At 38.4% G+C, this 16274-nt stretch overlaps 1 protein-coding gene across 2 annotated transcripts in view; it reads left to right on the top strand.

Annotated features, from left to right (window-relative positions):
* The window catches only part of PLPP1 (phospholipid phosphatase 1), a 65531-nt gene that overhangs the window by 14934 nt on the left and 34323 nt on the right, over positions 1-16274 (top strand). Inside the window, exon 2 of one of the 2 annotated variants that reach the window (XM_039709632.1) lies at positions 14203-14354. In XM_039709632.1, coding sequence (XP_039565566.1) covers positions 14203-14354 — 152 coding nt within the window. Of the gene's footprint in view, positions 1-1483; positions 1639-14202; positions 14355-16274 lie in introns of both variants that reach the window. The other variant, XM_039709631.1, reaches the window with a different exon arrangement.

The raw sequence follows: 16274 nt of genomic DNA, 5'->3' as shown, positions 1-16274 counted from the left end.
AATAGGCACTTCACAAGCCTTTGCACTGCAACTCAGCAGCCCAAAGAAGGGACTGGGATTCATCACTCTCTTCCTACTGTTTCATTCTTCATGTCTTTTCTTCTGATGAAGTATATAGCAATAAGCATACTTAAAACACCTTTAAGCTACTTACCTGGAAGTCAACAGGTGTCACCAGAAATCAAAGCAATCACTCATCATGTTAACTTCTTTGAGATGTTTTTTGTTCTCAGTACGTCAGGTTGTTAATATACCGAGTAGTCTTTTCTGCTTCAGTAATGGCACTCACCCTCTAATTAACAGAGTGTCTATTTGCAGAATTACATATTTCATGGATGTTGGGGAAAATACAGTTACTTTCCCTTTTTTACCATGTTTTAAAACAAAATTTACTTTTTGTTTTGTTTGGGGATTTAGTATTATGTAAAATGCCCACTTTAATCTATTGCTTACTCAGTTGATCAGAGGAATAGGAGAAAGTGGGCATGGTGTTATTTGGTTAAAAGCTGGACTTGATGATCTAGGAGGTCCTTTCCAAGCTTAGATTTTATGAGGAAGTAAAGTAAAAAGAAAAACTTGGATTTCCTGAGGTTATCACTCCTGCAAATGTGTATTTCATGGCAGGTGGTTCTTACCAGAAATAAGTTAGACCTGAATATAATTATCAGTAGTCTTAATGGCTTCTTTTGCATGGCTGTCAGTATAATTCAAGTTAACTTGTAAGAGAGGGAATTGGTAATATATCACAGTCTGTAAATTCAGAGAGCTATAATTTGTACCCAGGTCTCAGCTGCGATATTAATAACTTGTATGTTTTCATGCAGAAATGTTACAAAGTGTACAAAAGCTGTGTAAATGCAATCTCAAAATATAATCTCATATCCTGGAGATGCAATCCATTCAAAGTGTCCATTAGTGTCCTTGCAGTTCTTTTGTTCCCATTTCCTGCACGAAAACTACTTGCATGAAATTTTTAACTGCCTAACCATGACAAAACCTGTGTCTATTCTTTGTCTTATCTGTAAACACTGACCACATTATAGTGTATAGAACAAGGGTGGAAAATTAGATACAAGCTAAGGTCGTGGGGTAGTGGAAGAGGGAGGAGGGACTAAAGGCTGCCCGCCCTTAATAACTGTTTAGTCATGTGAGGGGCAAAGGCTTTTTCTTGAATGTTATCTTGGTTCGGTGTGGTTTTGTGGCAGCTTACCTTATAGATGGAAGACTTTGAACTCTGTATTTTTTTTATAGCGTGATTTTTTTACCTGATGGGTAACCTCAGAGTCTTTCTGAAGTAGTGTTCTGAAAGAGGAGTGTCTATAAACAGAATTTGCTAAGTGTGGGCATTGCATGATACTTAGGAAATTTGAGTTATGCATGTTTGGTAGCTTCCTCCATGCATGATTAGAAATGATTTTTATTTTTTTTTTATTTAACCACATGTATTTCTTGTTTTTGTTTTTTGTTTTCCTTCCCCCAACAGCTGGCTTACCCCTTGGTGTTCTAAACTTGGCCAAAATAAAACCGTATCAGAGAGGCTTTTTCTGTAATGATGACAGCATCAAGTATCCGTTCCATGACAGTACCATCACATCCACTGTCCTCTACACAGTGGGGTTCACCCTGCCCATTTTGTCTGTAAGTAGCTAATATATAGGGAGCTTTGGTGATGGGAGTAAAATGTATGCCTTCCAAGAGCTCAGCACTGTAAATAAGTTGAAGACAAGTCTATATAGGCAAAATCCCATATATGTATATATATAGAGTCATATGCATGTTCAAGGTGCTGTTGATACTGTTTGCACAGAAAATCTGAAACTAATCTCTGACTGCTAGTATTGCTAATTTAATTTGCTTTAGGAACAGCAAAACCTGTATTTAAACTAGGCTTTTATCACTAGAGAGGAAAAATGTCTTTCAAAATGTTATGGAATGATTAAATCTTTTGTTCAAAATGGGTTAGTCTGCTAACTTGTGATGTTAAAACTTGGCGCTGTAATGCAGTGCGCACACCGCTAACTGGTGACGGTTGCTGCCGTGTACTTTCTACAAAAATAAGCCTGATTTTTACTTAGAAGCTTTTTCTAAGCTTGAAAGTAATGTGATTACTCTTTAAAGAAAAGTGGAATAAAATGGGTTACAGAGACTGAAAATCTAACTGCTTGTAGAAAAGAGGCTCAGTGTTTTAAAGACCACATGATTTTGACAAAGAACAATTTAATTCTTCAGTAGATTTTTCTAACAATATTTTAAGCTTGCTTGTATCCCAGTTTTTAGTAAGGTTTGAGCTGATTTGGAGAATCAAAATCTAAGGATGCAGAATAGTCTTGAACCTGAAGCTACATCTTTTTTGTCCCTGCAGTACTTGATCTCAAGTCATGTGAAAGATGATTATGATAATATTTTATCTGGTAAATGTATAAGAAGAATAAATAAGTAAGAAGTATATGAAGTGGTTTAAGGATGGAAGACAGTACTTTAAAACAAGTGAGCTTGCACGACTTCTGCATGCATTACTCTGGTTTTCCCATTAGTGCTCATTCATTAAAGCTTCCATTAGACATGTGCAATAAATAGGAGGTTGACACAACAAATAATTACTAGTATAGTTTCACTTCTAAGGAAAGTTTATAAATTTGACAAGTACATATATGTTCAGCACACCTTTGGGAAAATTTATTTTCCAGTAGGTTTCCTGTGTACCTTGGTTGATATGGGTACAGGTGAACTAACAATTGCAGCTCTGTGCAGTTTTGGACTTTTAAAGAAATGTTCTAGCTGCATTTCAATAAACTGTTGAATTGCTTTATTTTTTAAAATTATCATTCATTTTTAGATTTGGAGGTGTTGCTGTAATATAAAGTCAATGGAGAGTGTGTTTTTTCCTGGCTCTAAAGCCATGGAGAAATGTCTGACTTAGAGCTAATTCACATGAAAGTCTACACAGTTAAACAGTGGTATGGACTGTTATAATTTTAGATAACCTTTGTAGTGAAAGTTACTGCTTTAAATTAGATGTCAGTAATTCCAGTCTATTCTGATATTTTTCTGCTATGATACTTTAATAAAAATTACACAGTGGATTTTCATTGCTTGTCTTTGTGCAGGAGGCTGGAGTTTATAATTGGAACAGCCACTTCTAGTCTCCATATGGAGAGTTTTTTAAAAAACAAAAGTTCTAGAGCACTTACAGTTGTTACAATACACTCTAACCAGGTCATTTGCTTTTCAGGCTGAATGTTTTCCAAACCTTAAAGCAACTGCTCAGTGTAGTTTCATTTGCTTTTCAGGCTGAATGTTTTCCACTGCTCAGTGTAGTCAACATGTTAACCTGGCTCTCTTAATCACAGTTTCAGATGTAGAGTGCTCTTTAGTCTCATGCAAGAGGTGGAAAATTTTCTATAGCTACTTAAAAGTAAGGGCTAGAGCAAGCTGTAGAGCTAGGGAGTATGAGATATGGAATATTGCAACTCTCTTAATTGAAAGTGGATCCGGTTGAATGGTTTCTCCCTTCAAGATTGCCTTTATTCAAAATGGACAGGGGAAGTTGATCAGTCTGTGAATCTGAATTCAGTTTAAGTTTTTGGAAGTAGTGTGTTCCACATTCAATACCCTCAAGAGGAACACAGCTCGCTCATGAAAGACTTTTGGGGAATAACTCTTGATTATTCCACATCTAGTGAAAATTGTTATCCTGACATGAGACTTTACTGAAAGGGACAGAATCCTCAATGAAGCAACTGATGACAAAAATTTCATCTAGAGCTGATAAATTACACTTTCCTACAGACTTTTCTTCTCTAATCAGGCTACATTAAACATGATACTCATTCCTAAGTGGTAGGACTCTTTTTACGCATATGCCCCTTGTTGCACAATGGGCCTGCTTGTCTTCAGAATGTATTAAGAAATGGCCTGAACATATTGCTGTATAATAATAATTATAATGCTAGAAGGTTTTGTTGGGGTAGGCCTGTAATATAAAAGGCCTGGAATGGAAAATAACTTCAAAGAGTAAAAAATCCCAACTCCCAAAAAAACCAAAACATATATATAGATATTTTATTAAATCTCTTGTACATAAAAGAAGCTAGGTTGCATGAACATAAATTTGTTTTTATGACATTTTATGAAGATTTACAAGATGTGCTAGAAACTGAGGAATCTTAAAAAATAAAAAAATACTGTTAGGAATCATAATTCTGTTTGTAGCCTGAATCCTTTCTGTTGCCATTGCCACCTTTTATCAGGAAATAAAATGTCTGAGAAATTAATGTTTATTCTTTTCCAAGTGCCACTTCTTAATATGATGCTTTTCAGTTTTCTAAATTGTTCTTTGTCTGGATGGGAACCACATTTTTTGTATTAGAATCTTTTGAGATTTAGGGTTGGACAAGACTTGGTAGTGGTCTAGAAGACTGAATCTCTCTAGATGGCTTAGGCCAGTGTCTAGAGTAGCACACATTCATTAGCTCTGACATTAAAGGAACCCCAAAAGATCTTTGATATTTCTGTCTTACCAAGTGTTTTAGATATATTTAGATAGTAGTTCTGTGTAATTTAAAAGCCATGACTAGGCATTGTCCATGGCTTGCAGCTTTAGGAAGATTTGGAAATGTCCAAATAATTTTTGGTCTTCAGTTCTCCGCATGAGACCAACTTTTTCAAGTGTAAATGACAAATTAATGTTAATACCGTTTCTCTTTCAGTGAGGTTCCAGCCATGTCTATTTGTAGGTGTCCTGTTCAGTTTGGCTTTTCTGGTAACCACACATCCAAACTGATTTTTTTTTTCCTCCAGTCATGTTGTTTCTTCAGACTGCTGCCTTTAGTGATGTTCACGCAGCCTGCCTTAGCTCCACGGGTAGGTGACATGAGGGGAGGGAGAAGCACAGAGCAAGGAAAACCTCTCTGAAAAAAACATCCTTCTCACCAGAGCAACAGAACAACAGAGCAACCTGAGAGTTTTTGAGTTTTGTCTGCTCCCTGTTCTAGGGTTTCTGTGGTTCCCTGCCAAGGCTTTGCTTGGCAGTTCTGTCCCAGAGCTGAAGGCTCACAAGCCACTTGTAGGTTTCTATTACATGATGGACTGATGTAGAGAGAAAGCTCAGAACTTCTAACTCAGCTAAAGGCCTGCACTGCATATCTGATAGACAAAGTAGTTCTCCACAACGTGTTGCTACCAAAACAAGTAATGCAAATGCTGATGTTCCATACAGGGAAGTGTTCATTAGCAAACAGTTTTGGTTAAGTCACTTCTCTGGGATAAGCACTGCTTTTTGGACCTTCTGTGAGAGAAGGAAACATGATGGGGCCTGTAGGACTTAATTTCTCCACCTTGAACCCAATCAAAATTTGGGTAGCTAGGTTACATTGATTTCTAAGTAGTTTAAATAACAACAACAAAAAAAGGCTGAATCAAAACTTTCCTGGGTTTGATGTGGCAACATGTCCTCTGTATCATGATGACTGCCCAAAAGGGACCTAGGTAGCTTTGCTCCTGTGTCAGCTTTAACATATTAGGCATTAGGCTTAATATTTTTGGGAATGTCTGCTTATGGTATGTGTAACAATGTTTTGACTGAAACTTTTCCTTCTACAGATTAGCACAATCATACTTTGAAGGCAATTTACTGATTTCTTTTATGGCAAAAGAAACTGATTTTTTATGCTGTTTATGAAAGGGATGTATTTTGAAGGAAAACTTCTACTGACAGCAGTTATTAGATTGACCAATATAAGCACTTAATGAACTATTTTTGTATGTCTTCATGGACAAATGTAGTTATTGCTGTGATAGAGATCAGTAAATCAGGGGATTAAGGAAACCTTTTGAAGACTGTTGATTGGTAGATGTGCTTTTCAGTTTTTCAGCAGTATCAAAGCTTTATGACCCACTCTTGTTAGTTTTGCAACTAATTGAAATGAAAACTGTTGTTTGACACTAGGGTGGACTTCAACTTGACTCTTAAGTTTCAGGTTACTTGTAAGAGGTTTTACTATGCTCTGACTAAGACTGCCTCTTACCTGGTAAATGTTTTGAAAAGGTGTTCATGTATTATTTTCATTTTGTTTTTTGGTGTATTTATGGCATTGGAAACTTTTTTGGGCAATGCTGTTGAACTTTGTAATCTGTCATGCATTCTACTTGATATTAACTGTTCATCTTGTACTACTACAGATCAGCATTATCTCTGAACCCAATTTTTTGGTTCTCTCTTTAAAGCAAACATAGTAATAATAATCCATGGTTTTACTCTGTAAAGGTTTAATGTCAGGGTATTGCACTTTGAGTTGTTGAATTGATGAGTAATTCCTGGCTGAGATCAGTGCTGTGGGGCCAGATGTTGAGAAGGAACAGCATCCAGCTTTTGGCTTCACTTTTTGATGTGTCCAGGGTGTGGGTCTTCTGGTGGGTTTGAAATCAGGTGAGGAAAGGTCTGAGGAGCACCATTTGCCTCTGTTACTTGTACAAATCATTCTTACTAAGTGCAGTTGTATTTTAAGTAAATAAACTGTAACAGCTTGCTTGTTAGCCCTGTGGACTGGGTACTGTAATTTCCTAGGCCCTTCAGGTACATTTCTTAGTACAGTGATGGAGATTGCACATAGCGTCTGAGTAAGACAGTTGGCATTTTCACAGTGGGAGGAACTCCAGACAAGGGCTTTTAAAGTGCTGAGTGAAGCTTGGTCCCAGCTATGAGAAAGCCAAGCAGTCACACTGGTATAGAGGGGTTTAAAAATATTATTTAGTAGAGTATACAAAAGGGTAAAATGGAATAGGGAGAAATGTAGGTAGAGGGAGTTGCAGCTTCCATAAGTCTTGTAATTTAATGAAAAACCAAAACGCAACAGTTGCTATGGCATAGATTTTTCTTTTTCTCAAGTCTGACAGGCAGTTACTAATATTGTGCTGTTGACGTTTAGGACTGAGGCCAGAGACTGGGGGGCTGTCAAAAAAGGGAAGCAACTCCACTAGGAACCAAAGACAAGCAACAGGGGAAAGTAAGGCAGAGAGTGTTCCTTGTTGTGCTGTCTCCTCTGTTTCCCTTCATCTGGCTCACATTATTGTACCTCTTTCTCACCTGCCTTGTGCAGGGAAATGCACCCCCTTTTCAGGAGAAAGCTGAATGCCAAAAAATGGAACCATCGAACTTAGTGATCTGTGGTGTGATGGTTCATTTCTCGGTAGGTGCTCTCCTGAACTCTAAAACTCCTGTGAGAAATGGAAAGTAGCCCTGTTCTTATACTGAGGAGAAGCCAAAGTCTTAATTTAATCTGCAAAGAGGTTTTGACACCCTACCCAACCGTCACAGAATGTGAACAGTAATACCAGCTCAAAAGTTTTAACTAAGCTTTTGCAAAATGGGTGTTTTTCCAGGCAGTATTTCTAATGTTGTAATAAATACTATGGATGTTCTTAATGATGGAATTAGTAATGAAATATCTAGAGCATATTTGGGAAAAATGTTAACTTGCACTTTGCATCTGAACCTTTGGTGTAAGGAGACTTGAACCTCAAAATATTACTTAAACTTTTGTAAAAACAAGTCTAGGAATCACTTCTAGTTTAAAGCTACAGCAATGATGCTGGAAGCTCTCAGTAGCTAACAGCACAGAAGTGGTGGCAAGTTTTTTTCAGGTGCTGGGAGAGAATACAACAAAATCTTTTAAATTTTGTTTTGTTTCAGAACTCTGGAGAAAGATTATTGCTACCTAACACCTTAAAACAGATGTTGAAAGTTACTGTGTCAGTAGCTGGTGTCAGTCACATCTGTTCCTATCCTAATCCCTATGATAAATGAGGAAGATGGAGAACTCAGGCTAAAGCAGCTTTTTTTTTTTCTAAATATCTCATTATTATTTAGGTGTGTATATTCAAATGTGTACTTCAACCAAATATTAAGAAACTAAATAGTTATGAGATTGGAGAATGGAGAAAGAATCCTGAAATGAACAAGTAATTCACTTAACAGTGAGGAGTGAGCAGTAGGAGTAAGTGGTACTTGTCCTTTGCCAGGAAGGAAGATGTCAAGTGGAGCTGTCTGGGAGTTCAGTGTAGTCATAAATGCCCTGGAGGAGAGTGATCGTGTGCAGTGAGGCAGCAAAGTAGGGAACTCGGAGCAATAAATACAAAAGATGGCAGTAACATAGCTGGTGAACTACAATGTGGATAAAATGCCGAGTGATATCCTTCCTAAGGAGAGTGGGAAGATGACTTGAGGAAGATGTACGATCTGATGTTCTCTGTCTTCAGGGGGGTAATGTGTCCAGCTTTAGTGGAGAGAACAACCTCATGCCCAGTGAAGAAGCCTAACCAAGATTAGAAATTTGGACAGAAACAGACCTGTGTTATACAGGATATTTACGGAAGAAACCTAACATCATCAGTCAGAAATCACTCCAGCTTATGAGGAAATCAAATCCATTATACTGTATGAGTCACACTTTTGGACAAGGGTATAGTAATTGTTTAAAATATGTAGTCTTATCAGTTGAGTTATTTGTATTTCTATTCCACGTATTCTGATTGAAACACTTCAGAACCTGCATTTCTCCCTACACCTTTATTACTGATGGTGTTTGTTCCTGAATTCTTGGTTGCTTGTTGGATCAGTATTGCTCTTTTTGCTGATATCTACTGTGTATGCACTTGGCTGAATTTACAGCCCTTAGACTCCTGTTGAACTGTGCAAAACCAAACTCTTGTTTTTGTGATAATGTATGCTAGCAGCCCTTCTCTGTCTGCCCTTAAGATAGATGAATTAAAACTAAACGCATAAATGTATTTGCCATTTCTGACTGAATACTGTTTCAGAGGAAATTTCTTGTCAAATGGGTTAGAAGTGTTAATGCCTTTGAAAAGACTTGTCTAATGGTCATGCTATTATACTGATATACAACAACCACAAGAAATAAATTATTTTCCCTCTGCTAGTTTGAACTGACAAGCTCCCAAGTCAACAGAGTTGTTTAACCTCCAGATGCATGACTCTGAACTCATTACTGCACGAGTCTCCATATGTTCTCTTGCCTCAGTCTTTAAGGGCTGTTTTGCAGGCAGAACTGGCTGGCCTTGATTTTCCACTATATCAAGGAATTGCCAGCTCTGTCAGCAGTACATCTGCTAGTTATTCATTAAGAATGCATATGCACTGCATAACACGGGCTTGTTTGCTTTATCCTTGAGATTACCCTGCAGGTAACCTGTTCCCAACCATATAATTCCTCCTCACATACATGTTGTGATTTTCCCTTTAAGCAATTTCTTCACTGCATTACGACTAGCTTAGAAGATGAAGTGTACATCAGGGAAGCTTTTTGGAATTGTCATATGAGAAGTATTCAGCAGAGAGCCTTTCCTGCTCCTCTGCTGTCTCCACTTCTTACATAAAAGGAGTACTTAAACTCCCCAATTTCTTCTGCTTTCAGGGAAAATTGAACAAAATGGGTACTTGTAGGACCTTTCTTTTAACTGAATGTGGCATTGTGACTGTGGCAGATGAGTAGGATTTCTTCTCACAGTGATCTGCTGTTGAATCTTTGCTATTTTTTCTTGAGAAACTGCTTTAGATGTTTATGTGCATAAATCTTTTGCCAAAGCACTTCTATATTACAGTAAAGATTTTTTCCTTTAATTTCACTTGTATCTGTGAAATTAAAGACATTGAGACTAGTCATAAATCTGCTGCAAAGCACTTCTATATTACAGTAAAGATTTTTTCCTCACTTGTATCTGTGAAATTAAATACATTGAGACTAGTGATGGTGGTACCATTACAAAGACAAGTATCGTTTGGTATCTTCAGTCATATCCTGTCTACCTGTACCAGGAGCTTCCATGCTTAGGAAATTGCCACTGTCATGCAAAAACTTACCCCTGTCTTCTGAAATTATGGTATCTGTCAGGGTGAAATGTTGAGGCGAACACCCCATGTGTGGAGACACAAGGCTTGACTCCATTTCGGAAGGCTGATTTATTATCTTATATAATATACTAAAATACTACATGAAAACTATACTAAAAGAACAGAGAGAAAAGAATGATCAGAAGGCTACAAAGAACAAGAATAGAACAGAATGCATAACACAATCCTGTGACTGCTCACAGCCTTGGCACAGGTGGCTGTGATTGGTCACTAATTGAAAACAATCCACATGGACCAATGGAAGATCCACCTGTGGCCTTCCACAGCAGCACATAGCCATTGTTTACATTTCTTTCCTGGGGCACCCAGCTCCTGGGGAGGGAGAAAAATCCTAGGAAAGGATTTGCCATAAAATATCATGGTGACAGTGAAAAAGTAGCATGTCTATCCCAGCTGTAGGGAAACTCCACTGTTTTACTTGATACAGTAAGAAGCTTTGCCTCTTTATCACTCAGTGACAGCTCTTCTGCTTGCAGTAATGAAAAAGCTAAACTATTTTTTCCTGTCCCTTTATTGTCTTAAAGGGAAACTTCCATTGCAGAAAATACTTAAGCTATATATTTGAAATAATTTTGATTTTATTTTAGAAATAAAAACACCCTGAAAACCCACAAAAGCAGACTTTACTGATTTATTTAAAACAGAGTAGAACCCTCAGTATTGTGAGAAGGTTCTCTTACTGGCTTCACATGATGCCCCTCTGGTTTGACTTCTACTTTTCTGCTCTCTCCCACCAATTAATAACAGTGAAGTTAGTCCATGCATGTTAAAAAGAAGTAAGTTAAACTTGCTCCCTGGAGCATGTACTGAGGGATTAAGTATTGACATTGGAGAATACTTTAACCAGAAAGATATCAAAAGCCCCCACTGGCATGGTTTTTCAGGCTAATGACTGCCATCAATTGAGCCAGAGGTAAATTACAGATGTTCTAATTCTGTGACTTCAGTTTACAGTTTAACAGTGTTAAGTTAATCTGATCAGTTTCACTGTAATCTGTTTTTTAGAAATTAAAACTTTTCTCTCAAGCTTTCATGGAGCATGTATCCTTTCAACACTGAAAGGTGCTGAGAACAGCAGTAAGATAAATGACTGGTGAAATTACTTCAATCTGTTGTGCAGTTGGGGGAAACTGAAGAAAGACTTGTTATGTTTAGTATATATTTCAGTGCATAGGTCTTCCAGTTAATGGTTACTTAATGGCTGCCAGATAGATACCCAGAATTTTTAAGACTCAAAGTAAAGGAGATTGAAAGAAATTATGGAAGAGAAGACAATTTTATTTTAGGTGTTCATACTTGCTTACAAAACAAAAACAGACTTGGAGTGGTTTGGTGTTTTGTTTCCATGATGTGGATACAGGAAGGTGCGAGAAGACAATTTTATTTTAGGTGTTCATACTTGCTTACAAAACAAAAACAGACTTCTTGGAGTGGTTTGGTATTTTGTTTCCATGATGTGGATACGGGAAGGTGCAATTACAGGCTAATTACATCATAATCTCAATATTGCTGAAGAATGAGCATGTACATTTCAAGCAGCTTCACTGAGTGTGGAACAACACAGATCCTCACTGTATGAGGGACTTCATTCCTGTGATCCACACAGCTTTTTATTTCTGATTTAGTAAATGGAAAGTACATTTAAAAAAAGTTCCCTCTGAATAACCTCATCATCCTGAAAATTTCCTGTCTCTCACCTTGAGAAGCTGAAACGTCCAGGTGTGAGTTAGAGGAAATGAGGAGTAAGGGACCATGACACCATTATTCACAGAGCAGGTCTTTAAAATGGGTGATGCAGCGCTAGTGATTCAATGTCAGTGATGCTATCTGACTATAACCACAGGTGTTTGTGGCAGTGTGCTGAAGCTGTGATAAGGTTTTTTTGGGCTGAAGTTAATTTTGTGAACAACTGCTTTACCATGATAATCAAAACTACCAACTCTAAGGAAGTAACCATGTAAATCATTAAGAAACTCCTGTCTGTATATGCCTAATTCTCTACATTTGGAGGTCCAAACAGTACATTTTACTTAAATACTCAGTTTGGAATGTTGGTGTTACTATGTGTGCTGGGCAAATGACAAAATTTTCATTCCATACCTATTTTGTAGGATAAATTATGTTGGAAACACCACAGCATTATCTTGAGAAGTCACCTTCCCTCACCATGGCTGCACGTGCTTCTGCCTCAACCCTGGTACCCAAGTCAGCTAAATACTAAACAGCTGATGGTGTATCATGACATCTGTCACAACACCAACACAAGGGGAGGGAAAAAATAATCCACAGTCTTTTTCAAAACCCTCATATTCTTCCTGTTAAGAGAAAGGGAGAGGCATTTTTTCTTCATAGGAAAGGCTGTGTTTTTGCACTGTACTGCAGAGTCTAGCTCCCAGCCTTTGTGCTGGCTGGTATCTGAATGATGCAGTGTTTTGGTAAGGCTCTGGCTTGGCTCTTCGCCATCCTGCTGTCCTCCTGCTTTGTTGGTGTGCTTGGATGGCTTCCAGAGCTGTGTCCGTTGTAGTCCCACTGGCATGGAATTGGAAACAACCCCTCTTGACAATGACAGTGGTCTTTTTCTACCACTTTTGGAGGGGAGATTTTGCATGCTAGTGGTTTAATGACAGCAGCAATACAGAGGGTACCAGTTTCTTTGCAGCAGGCTTAGCTGGAATGCATGGCCCCATATGATAGACATATATATAACTGATGCCTGATCAAGAAATAAGGTTGTGTGGTTCACCAGAGTTCACTTCAGGGAAACTTTCACCTTTTGAACCATTAGCTTGTTATTTGTTCTTTTGTTTTCAAACTGAAGTATTCTTTTAAGCACTTTATGGTGTGCAGAACAAAATGACAGTAAATTGTTAGTAAATCCCAGTTATATCACTTGTGATGGTCCCAGGAGTCAGACTTAGTTTGGAGGACTTCATGGGTGAAGGGAGAGAGGGAAGAGGATTGTAAAGGTCCCTAGGGCTCTTCCCTAACAGTTCTCTTGATGCGTGGTATCTTCTTTTGTTCACTTTTTCTCCTGCTCTTTACATCTTTAGTCTATTTGCACATGCTTATTATGGGGCTAGCTGTGTATCTGGAAACGAAGAGGTTGTGCCTTGGCACAGTGGTTTTGAGGAGAGAACTGAGACTACAACAACATTTATTTCTGTTGAGAAGGAATGATGGAGACTGTTTTTATCTTTCTGATCCCTTAACGTTGGGTGGGAGCATCTCCTCCAGATAATTTTTGTTGTGTAACTTTAAAGTGGCATGCATTTTATGTGCAGCACAGCTGAATTTTGAGCATAAAGTCAAGGGCTTTTATGCTACTGGGCTCTCCATACCTAAGCAAAAGATGTTTATTTATTTTTTTGTTAAACATTCTTTGTAGTCCTCCACCACTTGTTTTCCATACGGCCATTTCTTTCCAAGAGTATTCATCCCTGTAGACAAACAGAGTGTGCAGGTGTTGTATGTGCATTAATGATAGAGGAACAGGATTCAGAAATGGGATTCTATCAGTTTATGGTAATTTGCATCCTATTTTGAATTTTTTGAAAAAACCTTTGCTGTTCAAATGACTAATTTTGGTTTGTGTTGTGGGTACCTTGATGTGCAATAGCGTGCAGCATTGTGCAGCTTAGTTTTGTGTCCTGTAGGTATTAGATTAAGCCAAAGGCATCCTCTTTGGTGGAAGAGGTTGGAATAAAATCTCCATTCCTTGAGGCTGTAGGTCGTTGTAGGAAGATACCCAGTGTGTGAGGAAGTGAGAGAATCATGTGCATGTGTCATTTCCTTTTTTCCATATTCCCAAATATTCCCTCTGCACTTGCACTCCCTTGAAAGCACCTCCTTTTCTGCTTTCATGAAATGCAATTTATGCTTTTCTGACTTGTGAAGCTGTCCAGAGAAGGTTTACAGGGGCAACTGTTGCTCACTGGAATATAAAGAAAAATTTGATAATTGTACCAGTAGCAGCAGATTGAGCACCTCTGTGGTTGTCACTGAACTGTTTACTCAGTCATGGTTTTGGCATTCTTCCACACTTGAAGTGCCAGAAACATGAAGATGAGAGGAATCCTGCCTTGCTCTCCTTCTTTCAGCAATCCTTCCTGGAAGCTACAAAGTCAAGGCAGTAGTCATTGGCCAAGGGAAGTGCAAAACCTTCTAACTTCCTGCATGCCCATTCCTCCTTATGCACTTCTCTTTGGAAATGTGGGGGTATGATCATCGCCAGTTTGTTTTGGTTTTGTAATGTATTTTGTATTCCTTTTTGCCAGCTGGCTTGCCTTTTGCAATTCTCAGTTCACGGCGTACCCCCTTCCAGAGAGGCGTTTTCTGTAGTGATGAATCCATCCGGTATCCATACAAAGAGGACACCATTTCTTATAAATTGTTAGCAGGAATAATTATTCCTTTCAGTGTAATTGTTGTAAGTTAAACTTTTCTTCATTGCTTTTGATTTCAGTGGGGGTGGGGAAGAGGGAGGAGGGGTGATCTGTTAATACAGGTTTACAAAACCATTCTGTAAGATTTCTTAACCTTAAAATAATGTCCTTAGGCCAGGTGCTAAAGCAGTAGAAATGGTGCTCTGGCAAGAATAACTAAAAGGTTTTTTTTAACTGAAGTCAAACAGATAGAGTTATAGAACAGAAAAACAATACCTTAGAACCTTAGAACTAAGGTGGCTTAATTCTGTAATCTGAGAGATTTTACCATATTTGTTGAAAATGACACTAATGTGTTGCGACTGTCACAAGTCTTTTTATTTCAGGATCTGCTAGTTTCAGAATATCATTGTGCATGACCTATTAAGTCAGTATTTTTTTTTATCTGCAACAAAATGTTAGGGAATACTTGTGTGTGGAAGTGTAATACAGATACTAGACTATTTAAAAGAAAGATTATGGCTTCCAGTCAGATGTTATCAATAGCATAAATAGAATAAAAAGAATAAGTAGGTGTGGAGTTTTGCCCTGGATATTTCCCTGAAGGTCAGGATAAAACTCTGGGCCCAAATTACTGCAGGAGCTTGCTTCCATACTGCACCTAACTGGCTGAAAACAGGGTACTTTTCTTCTTTCCTCCTCTTCACACCAGATCAGTGAGCTGGACAGATTGTCTCTGTGACTACCAGTTTGGGATCTCTCTCTGACCACAGCTCCTAGGTCAGCTGAACTGTCTCAAGCATATAGAGACTCTCTATCCCTAATATTTAGTTATATGTTGTCAGCTGAGCTAATCTAATACCTTGCTATGTATGGACAAAAGTTGAGGTTCTGCTACCTGGTCTGTTGCCACCTCTTGTGGCTTGTCTGAGCCAGGATCAGCTGGTGAAATTCTTAGCCTGGTAGAAAACAGCAGCTTTCCTTGACTACATGGAGTGCAAATGGCCCCTGGAAGAATTCCAGTGCTGGGGCAAAAAATAGCTGGGATGTGTCCTCATGAGCAGAGGGGGCAGTTGGACCTCTTCAGTTACCCCTTTCATGTCCCAAGTCTGACAGGACTGCCCTGCACTTCCTACAGTGGCCCTTCCACAGGGGCCTCAAGATCCCTGTCCAGATGTGCTAAAAAGATTCAGTCTCCACTGATGGTTCTGTTGGGTGGCATCCAAACTCATCAGAGCCACACTTTGAACAGAGTTAAAACTTTCTTATGCCAAATAAGATTTTTAGGTGTATAAATATTTATCCACGTATATTTAGGAGCCAAAAATGAAAAGGCACAGCTAAAGGTAATCCTTAGTATTGACCAGCTGTATCTCTGGGCTAATGGGTTTCAGTCAGGAGGGGTATTATGATAATCTAACTCTACCTTGCATAGGGACTGCATGGATTTTTATCAAGGTTCCAGCATAAAGGTCAATTTTCAGCTCATATTTGCTTTTGGGTATAGTTTTTTTTTTTGCAAGTGTAGAAATATGTTCTGAGAATTGAAGCTGTGACTTGCCTGGTTTCCCTCTTCTTGGAAAAGCTGCTTCAAAAACTTAGAGAAATGCTTCTGAAGCACATGAAATTTTGGGTGGAGGGAGGGTTTGTGTGTTTTGTTAACTGGCAAGTGGCTTATGCTGAAGATCCTGCCTTTAAGATAAGACGGGGTTTTTTTTTCACCCTGTTACTACTTTGTGAAGTCAATATTGCCTGAGAGCATGGTCATAACTGAAGCCCATATAGCTTATTTCATTTCTAGAACAGCTAAAACAGTTGAGTGAGGAAGAACAGAATAGAGCATGGGAAGATTGATGTATTGCCCTGAGTACTTGGCTACCAGCCATTTGCAGCTCAGGGACTTTCTGAGTCAGAAAAGGCTCCACTAAATATAGTTTTTTAATGGATGTATTCCCTTTGGATTA

This window comes from Passer montanus, unplaced genomic scaffold, assembly GCF_014805655.1.
Source record: "Passer montanus isolate IOZ18808 unplaced genomic scaffold, ASM1480565v1 scaffold22, whole genome shotgun sequence".
NCBI classification, from domain to species: domain Eukaryota; kingdom Metazoa; phylum Chordata; class Aves; order Passeriformes; family Passeridae; genus Passer; species Passer montanus.
Note: the sequence above shows the minus strand (reverse complement) of the source record. Positions and strands in the feature narration are given on the sequence as shown.